The sequence below is a fragment of the Diaphorina citri genome, unplaced genomic scaffold (assembly GCF_000475195.1).
Source record: "Diaphorina citri unplaced genomic scaffold, Diaci psyllid genome assembly version 1.1 scaffold123, whole genome shotgun sequence".
NCBI lineage: Eukaryota > Metazoa > Arthropoda > Insecta > Hemiptera > Psyllidae > Diaphorina > Diaphorina citri.
In genome coordinates, this window is record NW_007377560.1 from 316772 (window position 1) to 329555 (window position 12784).

At 32.8% G+C, this 12784-nt stretch overlaps 1 protein-coding gene across 3 annotated transcripts in view; it reads right to left on the reverse strand.

Annotated features, from left to right (window-relative positions):
• Positions 1–5135: 5135 nt before the first annotated feature.
• LOC113465539 (putative uncharacterized protein DDB_G0291812) overlaps positions 5136–12784 on the reverse strand; it is a 23381-nt gene continuing 15732 nt past the window's right edge. For 2 of the 3 annotated variants that reach the window (XM_026820134.1, XM_026820135.1), the window contains exons 3-5: positions 6046–6217; positions 5850–5963; positions 5136–5742 (exon numbers count right to left, since the gene is read on the reverse strand). In XM_026820134.1, the coding sequence (XP_026675935.1) occupies positions 5240–5742; positions 5850–5963; positions 6046–6217 (789 nt within the window). In that variant the 3' untranslated portion in view covers positions 5136–5239. The remainder of the gene's footprint in view (positions 5743–5849; positions 5964–6045; positions 6218–12784) is intronic. The other variant, XM_026820136.1, reaches the window with a different exon arrangement.

Consider the following 12784-nt stretch of genomic DNA (forward strand, 5'->3'; position numbering starts at 1 on the left):
AAAGAAATATAGTGATTTTATGGCGAACAAATATGGGACGTTGTAAATATCGAAAAATAAATGACAATAAGTTGAAATTTTCAACAGGTTTGATAGGAGGGCCAGCAACATCAGATTGTACAGAAAATCAATCACCCATACCCATACGAATACCAATCACGCTCAACTTCAGTGATCGGCCTAGACCAAATCCCTACCGAGGTGATTGTTTGGAGGTAGCGTTGGATTCAAATGTATGTTTTGTGCTATATTTATGTTGATATTTTTTTGTACCATGTTTGACTGACTTTTATAATCGAATACAACTCTGCTTGACCAGGTTCACATTTCACTCAATGCTTAACGAAATCCTGCCACACCTTGTTTTGGCTAACCATATCGTAGTGATGCTTCAGCTTAATATGGCACTGCAAGTGGTCGCGCCGTTTGTACTGTTTGAGACACAACATACAAATGAACTCCCGCTCCTCCTTCCCACACTCGTATGTCAGATGTCGCCTCAGTGCTGAGATATACTTGTAGGACTTTACGAAACAGTTCGGGCATTGGAAGTTCAAGTTGTTGTTCGTTGCTGGCGTTGTGGTTCCGTTCATATTGTGCAGGGCATCAAAGTAGAGCTTATACTTGAGAAGTTTCTTGGTGTGTTTGGACGTCTTGCGGGATAGATGCTCGGGAGATCCCTCGTTGGGGTCTTCGTGGCCGGGAGGAGTGAGGTAGGATGGAAAGTACTTCCGGTGATCGTCTGTAAACATAGGGATATTGGCATAATCATTTGGGAACACACACACAGGAGTGCCTCGGAAAACGTTGAGCTGAGCGCAGGGCAGTGTTCCAGGACCAACCAAGGGAGTGAGGTAGGATGGAAAGTACTTCCGGTGATCGTCTGTAAACATAGGGGTATTGGCATAATCATTTGGGAACACACACACAGGAGTGCCTCGGAAAACGTTGAGCTGAGCGCAGGGCAGTGTTCCAGGACCAACCAAATTTCAGTTGGTATAATTTGGTATGATAAAATGAATATTAGGTTGTGCCCAGGGTCCTTGTTTGGTCTAGTAAATTAAGGATGAGGGCTTCAATATAAAACGAACATCTTTTCCTCTGATATTTTAACAACCTCAAATGGACAGTTCTAAAGTCTTCTAAATCTTTCGCTGCTAACTGTCTCCGATAATGATTCATCTGATTTGTATGCTGAAGATTTCGGTAGAATTGCTCAAATTTTGCTGTGAAAAATAATCAAAGATTTTTTTAAAGGATATAACACATGCGAATAACATAACTAGTTCTAGTGTATCTCTTCCAATGTTACCCATTTTGTCAATGTTAATTGATAAACAAACAGCTTCCAAATGAAGGAAATACGAGTCAGCGCGAATTGTAATAAAATTATTTCATTTCATAAAAAATGAAGACGAATAAAATGTGACAAGTTCATTCCCCAAACGGAACAGATGCTTTGATCCCAAACGGAAGCACTTACAAACCTACGAACCAATCAATGAAGTATTTACAAAAATACATGAAATCTTGGGAGGGGGTCTAATACATAAAAAATAATAGAAAGTAATACTGACTAAAGCAAAAGCTATAACATTTACCCTCTCAGCCCGATAATCAAAAAGCATTTTGGGCGGATTTGATAAATAATAATAAATACTAATTTTTCCTCCCGATAAGGACCTTTCAGTCCAAGAGCTAGGTGAAACCTCAAGGCCAATAAATAAAATTTGGGAAATGAATACTTAGATAAAAATACTGGAAATTAAATCTTTGGAGAGTCTAATAGATACCTAAAGAAAGTAATAAAATAATAAAATCTAGTCCAAATAATAAAATCTAGGCTGATCTATAAATAGTTGAAGAAAAATATTGAGAGTAAAAAAAAAGGAAAAAGATTGAGGGTCTGCCATTATCCATTAATCACCAACAACTTAGCCAAAACTTAACAATAATAAATAATATAATTAAAGGAGATAAAGGAGTCAATAAATTAATTCAAAACGGACTGCAGGTACATATGTGTCCAATCATATTGCACCATTTTATAATCCCAGACCTGCCAAATATAATTATTATTACTATAGTTCATCCAGATCAATGTGGCAGCAATGAGTCATCAACCCAAAATGAAGGAACCAATCAGATTGCAGGAAATCCTTACATGGACACTTGTATTTCCTCGGCTCGTAAGTGCTAGTGTTGGACAGTTTGTTTACATTATCGTACAGAGAACTTGTACAGCCGGACACTGCGGATTTCTTATCCCCCGTTGTTCCTGCAGACATGACTGCGCCAGTTTTGCTTAAATTTTCAATATAAGATAAAGAGTCCGATTTACTCGGTTCCGCGCTTGAAGTTTTCAAATCTAACACATTTGAAGGTTTAACTTCAGTACAAGACACAGAGGGCGTTAGTTTTGATAGTGGAGGAAACATTTTTGATTCAAGAGAGTTGATGTTTTTCTTCAGCAATTCGGTTGGTATGAGGGAGATGTTGGGGCCCAGCACTGTACTGATGGGCACGGGCACGATTAGTTCTGCAAATAAGAGACCAGGCGAAAAGTGAATAAGAGGGAAGAAATGACATTTCACAGACATAAATTTGATCTTTTTCATTATTTCTGAGTGGTATGGAATGTCCACAAATTCACAACCTTTTTAAAATCATTGACTTTTTTTTGTTGTGATTGCTCAATTTCTTTAGCCAAACTGAGACACATTTCTTTACAACAAATGCTATCTTAAAGCTAAAGAAACTGAGAAATCACATTGAGCTTTGTACAAGACAATACTTTTCTTCTTCTTAAATAAGAGTAGCAACTCAAAGCTAGCACAAACGTTCTCTGCAATTACCCTTCCCCTATTTATCATTAAAAAAGAAATAGGTACAACATTGGTATTCACGAGTATTAAAAAAAGGTTTGACTAAATTTTTTATTAGAATTTTTTCGAACAAATAAAATACTCTGGCTAGTACTGTCATGGGTTAGGAAAGGGGAAAAAATGACGGAGGTTAATATGGGGAAAAAACTATGTATAACTTTTTTTGCAACACTACCTAGACGCAATGTTAGAAATCATATAAGAAAAGTAAAAAGGAGTTGAAATAATTAAAATTTTCAGTGTTCCTATTATGTGATCAAGTGGAAAAGTTCATTCTTGTGAATTATGGCACACTTGACAAAGAAAAAAAGAAGAAAAATGATAAAATGAAATAAGAAAATAGTTGACAAGAGAAGGAATAAGAATACAAAAAGAAAAGATATCATCCTGATGGATCTATGTAATAGGAGTTTTGAAAAATCGGTAGTGATGCAAAAATATAAAACAAACGACAAAAAACAATAAAATGTACAATTTAAAACAACTAACCAACACACTTGTAAAAAAAAAGAGGAGAAAACAAAAACAAAAAAATAGATCTACCAATGTATTGTTTTTTTTTTACATCCATAACTTACTTAAACTTAATAAAATAATTTATAAAGAAATAAAAATCAAAATAAAACAAAATTTAAACTTTGGCACTTTGCTGTATAATAAAAACGTCATTTAAAATAAAACAAATCTTAACGGAAAATATGCGATTTTTTTTTTTATATAAAGTCAATCTTATCTATAACTATGAGAGACATATCAAATATAACAATATTTTTACTAATACAAATAAATAATAGTTCAACTCTTTACTATTTTGGAAAAATTATAAATAATTCAAAAACTTTTCGCGTTTTTTTTTCTTTTCTTTCAAGAAGGAAATATTTTGGAGTGAAAAAACTTATCGTGATTAATATTTAATTATTATTTATACATGGAAAAGTCTTAACAAAATAATAATAATTAGATAAACCTAATGAGACTAGTTTTATATTTGGTTATAAGTTATTATAATTATAATGTAATTTGATCATATTGTACATGGCTCTAAAACCAACATCCCATTTCAAGAACAAATATTCTCGCCTCAAGTTTAAACTGAAACCAATTTTGTCCAATCAGATGTTTGGAATTAAAGCTTCAATGCAGCTAGAGAGCCAGAATTTGTTCATAAATATGGCCTTAAAACAAAATTATTACCAACCTAAAAATAAGGCACTTCAAAAACTATAAAAAATTAAAGATTTTTGGTATAAAATAATAAATAGATAAAAAGCTATTCTATTAAACAATTTACTTAATTATAATTACATAATTACGAGTATGTACTGGGAAATTGTTTTTGAGTATTCAAATAAAGTCGTTGTGGACTAAATAGACCCACAAGGGAGAGACATATCTCTCTTCTAGACGAAAATTTGTAGAGCAGACAGAAAAATGGCAACAGATAATCGTACCATGGAGAAAGAATTTATCTATCAACTAAAAAAAAGGCAAAAATAGGAATGAAAATTCCAGTATGATATTTTATGATGAAGGAATGTTAAAAGAAGCAAGAAATACTGGTAAAGACAATTAATTATTATTTTTTTTCAATGAAAATGAAAAAAAAATTATCTTCTAAAAAATTAAAGGAAAATAAACGCTAATTAACGACTATAATTTTTTATAAAATAAATATTAGAAGGAGAAGATATTTAATCACAAATATGTAGAGATTTGTACTACTTTATGCACAATCAAAATATTAGTCGGAAAAATAAATAAACTTACATGGATTCTCTAAAAAATCAACTAAATATGTTATGTACCTATCTCATTACTCATTAACCTTATCCAATAGTGTAAAAAAAAAAAAAAAAAAAAAAAAAAAAAATTTTTTTGCAAAAAAAATAGTCGTTTTATTACGAAGATCTATTTAAACATAAACATACACAAAACTTAATTGAACCTTCGAAGTTCGTTCTATTCACGCATTATAGCAAGATCCAACACGGATTTCAAAGATACCAATGACCTGGACGGAATTTGAACCCTTAACGCACAGACTAGCAGCCTCTATACTCAACAGCCTTTAGTCTAAATAAAATATCGTAATAAATAACTTAATTTTCTAGAGAAAACTATGTATTTAAATAAATATACTAAAAAAATACAACCTTCTAAAGTCAAAAGATAAATGCAAGGTACAAATAGTATACATAAAGTTTGTGAAGATTATTTTTCCTAGTGTTGTCCACCTAGTGATCGAAATCGTTTTCCTCATGAATGCAAATATTGCTAATGTCTACATGACAAACACTAGGTCGACAAAATCAGTTTCAAAGTCTAGATGTGAAGGCAATTAAAGTCCATTATTTTTATTGTGCTACTTGTAGATCAACCTTCAATGTGTTTTTTGAAATATTCAAAGTTTCATCAACTTCAGGAAGTATCTCATTCTGTTCATTTTCTTCAGTTATTTCAGTTTTATTTATTTGAACATCTGGGTCCGTTTTATGTTCGACATGGGACATTTTGTTCAGAGGGCTATCATTATTTTCTACCCGTACTTTGTCATCAGTCTTTTCAGTTTGTTCTTTGGATATTTTATCAGTCGCTTCACAAGGTTCTTCTTTAAGAGTATCAGTCTTTCTCTCTACATTTGTTTTGGGCTCAGAGTCATCCAGTTTGTTTATAGTTTTGGCATTCAAGATGGATTTCAATGCACTGTTTGACTCGGTGATGTCTTCGTTTTCATTTGTTTTAACTACAGTGTGTTTTTCTTCTGAGATATTCAAACTAGAAACTGTTTTAGACGAGTTGGGATCATTGTGTTCATCATCTCTTTCAGGTCCACTTGTATCCACGTTATGAAAAGGATGTGTTTTTCTTCTGAGATATTCAAACTAGAAACTGTTTCAGATGAGTTGGGATCATTGTGTTCATCATCTCTTTCAGGTCCACTTGTATCCACGTCATGAAAAGGATCGATGTCGATATGTACAAAAGGTTCAAGACCTTCTACTAACTCATCATCTTCATCTGTGTCATGGCTATTTTCTTCCAAGTTAATGAAATCTACATGTTTACTACTTGCTTGGCCTCCACTATTGAAATCGCTCATCTGTGTCATGGCTATTTTCTTCCAAGTTAATGAAATCTACATGTTTACTACTTGCTTGGCCTCCACTATTGAAATCGCCAATACATTCACCCATACTGGAATTCTGAGATTTGTTAGCATCATATTGTCTGGGGTTCATTGGTGTTGCAAACTGATGTGGTAAGCTCAGTTGTACAGGACTGGATTGTGCTGACAGTAGCTTGGATAGAACTTCTGACTGGCTTTGTGTTATCTTATTGTTCTCTGTTTGTATTGCAAAATTTTGCATTTTTGGCGTTTAACTCATTTAGAATTACCGTCAACATTCAACTGTGTAAGTTACAACATTTGTACAAAATTTCAGAAAATGCTCAAAATGCTCATTAATTGTTTAATAGGCCATCTCGATCTGTATAATATTATCATGATTTCATGTTTCAATGTACAGTCATACTCTATGTGCTTCTACTAACAAAGCTATTATGCATTCAAATATTAAGACCACTTTTCCAAAAGTTCATTTTTATTGAGTTGACTTTTTTGAAAATTAATACTTGCGCATTAAATAATTAGAATAAAAATATAATCAAAGATAGACACTTGGTTCTTAGTAATGAACTGTTGAGTGTTTTAACTTTGGAAGAGTGGTCTCCGGTTGTGTTTCAAATTCTTTGAATTTCGTTTTCGCTCAATTCTTCTTCTATCGGTTTATGGGGGACTTTTTCAAAGCTACAACCAACTCTCTTTTTTCCCGTTAACATAAATCTCTCTCTGGTGGAAGGAACTCTGTGCATTTATAGCTTATTGGAATGTCCTGGGTCGTTTTATTCAACATAACCAAAATCCTAAAGCTTCAGGTAAGAATTTACACTTTGAATTTGAACAGTTCATTTCATGTATTTTTGTAAATACTTCATTGATTGGTTCGTAGGTTTGTAAGTGCTTCCGTTTGGGATCAAAGCATCTGTTCCGTTTGGGAATGAACTTGTCACAATATTCGTCTTCATTTTTATATGAAATGAAATAATTTTATAACAATTCGCGCTAGCACGTATTTGCTTCATTTGGAAGCTATGTGTTTATCAATTAACATTGACAAAATGGGTAACATTGAAAGAGATACACTAGAACTAGTTATGTTATTCGCATGTGTTATATCCTTTAAAAAATTCTTGATTATTTTTCACAGCAAAATTTGAGCAATTCTACCGAAATCTTCAGCATTCAAATCAGATGAATCATTATCGGAGACAGTTAGCAGCAGCTTCCATGCAAGGACAACCTCATCTGCAACCCAACCTCAATCCATCCAACAGTTCCACATCAAAACCGAAATGCATTACAGCGAATAGTTTTCACTGATTCACTGTTATTTGTTTTCATAATTCGATCCTCACTATTGTCGATTCTCATCCTCACTAAATATTCGACCCTCACTAAATACTCAATTGATCGATCGATATTATTTGTACATCACTAAATTGCATCTCACTGATGTTATCTACCTGTTACAATCATTTGAAACAGCATATTTACTGTGTAATACTTACAATTCCTTACAAACAGCTAACCAATGTTTTCAGTATTTTCTACAAAAATACTTTCCATTTAGTCAATGTAGTTTTTGTTGCCGTTTCTCTCTAACCAGAGTGATTTCATGTTTTATTTTGACCTAACCAAAGAGACCGATTTTTTCACAATTTCGTAATTTGGATTTTTATTTTCTTTCTCAGTATAGTTTATTATTATTATTATTTACAAATATATTTTTGTAATAAACAAGTGCAATAAGGAATAACAGGATTTATTTTTTCTTAATTAAGAATATTTTATTTATTAAAATTTGTACATTTTTTTCTATAAAATATCTAAATAAAGTAGATTGAAAATAAGAACTCTTTATTAACAAACAAAACAGAGTTGCTTTTATGTCTGTTTTTTGTAATTTTCTTTTAGAAGAGTCTTTTTTTTACAATTTTGTTGTTCTATTACTTTTATTTCCTTCTTTGAAAACATAAGCAAAATATTCTTCAAGAGTACGCTATGCTATCTAACTTCTAAACTCTAAAGCAACAAAATTACAAAAATAATAAAGTAAATAGAAAACGATATGTACCTAATCTGGCAATTTGCTAATTCACCTAAGACGTCAATTTTTTTCCCCCCCCTTTAAAGCCCTTTACTTCTACGGACAGTAAGTCGTTTGCGAGTAAAAAGAACAAATTTTTGCTTTGTACCATAGAAAATTTCTATATTACCAAGCAAAAATTGCTAGATGATATGCCATATCGTGTAATCCTACATTAATAAGAATAACCCATTACTTCTTTATTCCCTAGCTCTACCTTGAAACTGTCCGATTTGTTTTCCAGACTACAATCTGCTGAAGGAGATCCATTTCAATCCTAGCACTCAGCTCCTTATCAATGCTGTCACGCTAGAGAGAGAACTCCTCAAAGCCAACATGAGCAGTCGATTTTATACATGCCCCAAGTGTAAAAACAATTTCCGTAGCAAGGGCTGGCTCCGGAGGCATTTCATGTTGAACTGTTTTAAACACAAATAAATCGATCAAACAAGAAAATTGACATGAAAAAAGAAATGGTTTTATTAATGTCCATTGTCATCCACAATAAATGGATAGATATAAGTTAATTGGCCCAAACTCATACATATAAAGAAAGATCTTGTTTGAATAAAACCCATGTTGAAACTATCTTTATTACAAAAATTCTACGAATTGTATATTGGAAATGCATTACAGCGAATAGTTTTCACTGATTCACTGTAATTAAAATTTGTTTTCATAATTCGATCCTCACTATTGTCGATTCTCATCCTCACTAAATATTCGACCCTCACTAAATACTCAATTGATCGATCGTAACAACTTGAACTTCCAATGCCCGAACTGTTTCGTAAAGTCCTACAAGTATATCTCAGCACTGAGGCGACATCTGACATACGAGTGTGAAGAAAGAATCATTTGGATTGCTAATATTATATTAGTAGAATTTTCAAAATCAACAGTTGACTAGGGGAGTGGGAAAAAAGATTTTGAAGGCAAAACAAAGATAATTTTGCATTTGGATCCAGGAGAAAGAATCATTTGGATTGCTAATATTATATTCGTAGAATTTTCAAAATCAACAGTTGACTAGGGGAGTGGGAAAAAAGATTTTGAAGGCAAAACAAAGATAATTTTGCATTTGGATCCAGGGCAAAACTGTCTTTAAATGCAATTCTCAGGAGTGAAAACCAAGTCATGTAGTGAGAATTGCTCAAATCATGTGTCCGAACGGTCTCCGAACCTTCCTAGCGGTTAACAATGTTCAAGTTGCCTCAGTAGTAGCTCATTTTGCAGGCGAAAAAGCCGCGTGTCTACGTTTCCAATTTGAGACAGGCCTTAACGTTTTACCAACAGACTTGGTACTCACTCCATACTACTGAACAATGCCAATGAAGCTGTGCCAATGCGATTATGTGACCTTTTTTATAGTCAACATGGCTTAACCAATGAGACTGCGAGATTCGGCTTTGTGGAGCAAGTGTGGACGTTTAAAGCGGAATGTCATTGGTTCAGCCATGTTGACTATAAAGAAAAGTCACATAATCCAATACGGTATCGTATTCGATTATGTGAAACAAAACATGCCTGAACCAATGAGATTCCACTTTGGACGTGTAAACACAGCGAAATCTCTCATCGGTTCAGCCATGTTTGACTGACTTTTATAATCGAATACAACTCTGCTTGACCAGGTTCACATTTCACTCAATGCTTAACGAAATCCTGCCACACCTTGTTTTGGCTAACCATATCGTAGTGATGCTTCAGCTTAATATGGCACTGCAAGTGGTCGCGCCGTTTGTACTGTTTGAGACACAACATACAAATGAACTCCCGCTCCTCCTTCCCACACTCGTATGTCAGATGTCGCCTCAGTGCTGAGATATACTTGTAGGACTTTACGAAACAGTTCGGGCATTGGAAGTTCAAGTTGTTGTTCGTTGCTGGCGTTGTGGTTCCGTTCATATTGTGCAGGGCATCAAAGTAGAGCTTATACTTGAGAAGTTTCTTGGTGTGTTTGGACGTCTTGCGGGATAGATGCTCGGGAGATCCCTCGTTGGGGTCTTCGTGGCCGGGGGGAGTGAGGTAGGATGGAAAGTACTTCCGGTGATCGTCTGTAAACATAGGGGTATTGGCATAATCATTTGGGAACACACACACAGGAGTGCCTCGGAAAACGTTGAGCTGAGCGCAGGGCAGTGTTCCAGGACCAACCAAATTTCAGTTGGTATAATAAAATGAATATTAGGTTGTGGATGAGGGCTTCAATATAAAACGAACATCTTTTCCTCTGATATTTTAACAACCTCAAATGGACAGTTCTAAAGTCTTCTAAATCTTTTTTCAATATTTTGAATTATTGAGGGAGGAGGGAGTTGTAGATTTCTAAATTAGTAAAGTACCATGGCTATTGGATAAGTATTCTCCTCCTTGAACAATAAAAAATTGTTGATAGAAAAAGTGACCATTTTTTTTTAGGAATGTGTGGTATTCATTATAGGAAATAGTTTCACACTCTAAATGTCGAAAAAAAAACCCACAAATTTCAAGGGACTAATTTTTCTTTGAAAAACTATACCTGTCTACTCGTAACTTAGACAGTGTCCAAGCCTATTTTTCTGCTTTGCTTACACTGCTGACATGTGGGACGCGGATGTTAATTCAAAACTAAAACAAACTAAGACAAATACATAGATTCAAGAAAGCAAAGAAATCAACACAGGTAAATCCGTTGCAAACATGGGGAGTATTATTTGTTAAAAAAACATTTCAAAAACAACTCTTTGGTTAGGTCAAAATAAAACATGAAATCACTCTGGTTAGAGAGAAACGGCAACAAAAACTACATTGACTAAATGGAAAGTATTGTTGTAGAAAATACTGAAAACATTGATTAGCTGTTTGTAAGGAATTGTAAGTATTACACAGTAAATATGCTGTTTCAAATGATTGTAACAGGTAGATAACATCAGTGAGATGCAATTTAGTGATGTACAAATAATATCGATCGATCAATTGAGTATTTAGTGAGGGTCGAATATTTAGTGAGGATGAGAATCGACAATAGTGAGGATCGAATTATGAAAACAAATAACAGTGAATCAGTGAAAACTATTCGCTGTAATGCATTTCGAATATACAATTCGTAGAATTTTTGTAATAAAGATAGTTTCAACATGGGTTTTATTCAAACAAGATCTTTCTTTATATGTATGAGTTTGGGCCAATTAACTTATATCTATCCATTTATTGTGGATGACAATGGACATTAATAAAACCATTTCTTTTTTCATGTCAATTTTCTTGTTTGATCGATTTATTTGTGTTTAAAACAGTTCAACATGAAATGCCTCCGGAGCCAGCCCTTGCTACGGAAATTGTTTTTACACTTGGGGCATGTATAAAATCGACTGCTCATGTTGGCTTTGAGGAGTTCTCTCTCTAGCGTGACAGCATTGATAAGGAGCTGAGTGCTAGGATTGAAATGGATCTCCTTCAGCAGATTGTAGTCTGGAAAACAAATCGGACAGTTTCAAGGTAGAGCTAGGGAATAAAGAAGTAATGGGTTATTCTTATTAATGTAGGATTACACGATATGGCATATCATCTAGCAATTTTTGCTTGGTAATATAGAAATTTTCTATGGTACAAAGCAAAAATTTGTTCTTTTTACTCGCAAACGACTTACTGTCCGTAGAAGTAAAGGGCTTTAAAGGGGGGGGAAAAAAATTGACGTCTTAGGTGAATTAGCAAATTGCCAGATTAGGTACATATCGTTTTCTATTTACTTTATTATTTTTGTAATTTTGTTGCTTTAGAGTTTAGAAGTTAGATAGCATAGCGTACTCTTGAAGAATATTTTGCTTATGTTTTCAAAGAAGGAAATAAAAGTAATAGAACAACAAAATTGTAAAAAAAAGACTCTTCTAAAAGAAAATTACAAAAAACAGACATAAAAGCAACTCTGTTTTGTTTGTTAATAAAGAGTTCTTATTTTCAATCTACTTTATTTAGATATTTTATAGAAAAAAATGTACAAATTTTAATAAATAAAATATTCTTAATTAAGAAAAAATAAATCCTGTTATTCCTTATTGCACTTGTTTATTACAAAAATATATTTGTAAATAATAATAATAATAAACTATACTGAGAAAGAAAATAAAAATCCAAATTACGAAATTGTGAAAAAATCGGTTTATTCGAGGCAGTTTGGATTTCCATCCATCTAATCAAATAGCCTTTTCTGATTTTTTTTTCTTGAAAATATTTCTTTGAAATAATTTTCTAGCTGGTTCTAATTTTAAAATGGACATAAATTACTTCTTTAATAAATAAAAAAAAAAAAATCAACTTTCCTCGATTTTTTTTTTTCTTGCAAAAAGAGTAGTTGAAAACTCGACTGAAATTTATCTATCAACTAAAAAAAAGGCAAAAATAGGAATGAAAATTCCAGTATGATATTTTATGATGAAGGAATGTTAAAAGAAGCAAGAAATACTGGTAAAGACAATTAATTATTATTTTTTTTCAATGAAAATGAAAAAAAAATTATCTTCTAAAAAATTAAAGGAAAATAAACGCTAATTAACGACTATAATTTTTTATAAAATAAATATTAGAAGGAGAAGATATTTAATCACAAATATGTAGAGATTTGTACTACTTTATGCACAATCAAAATATTAGTCGGAAAAATAAATAAACTTACATGGATTCTCTAAAAAATCAACTAAATATGTTATGTAC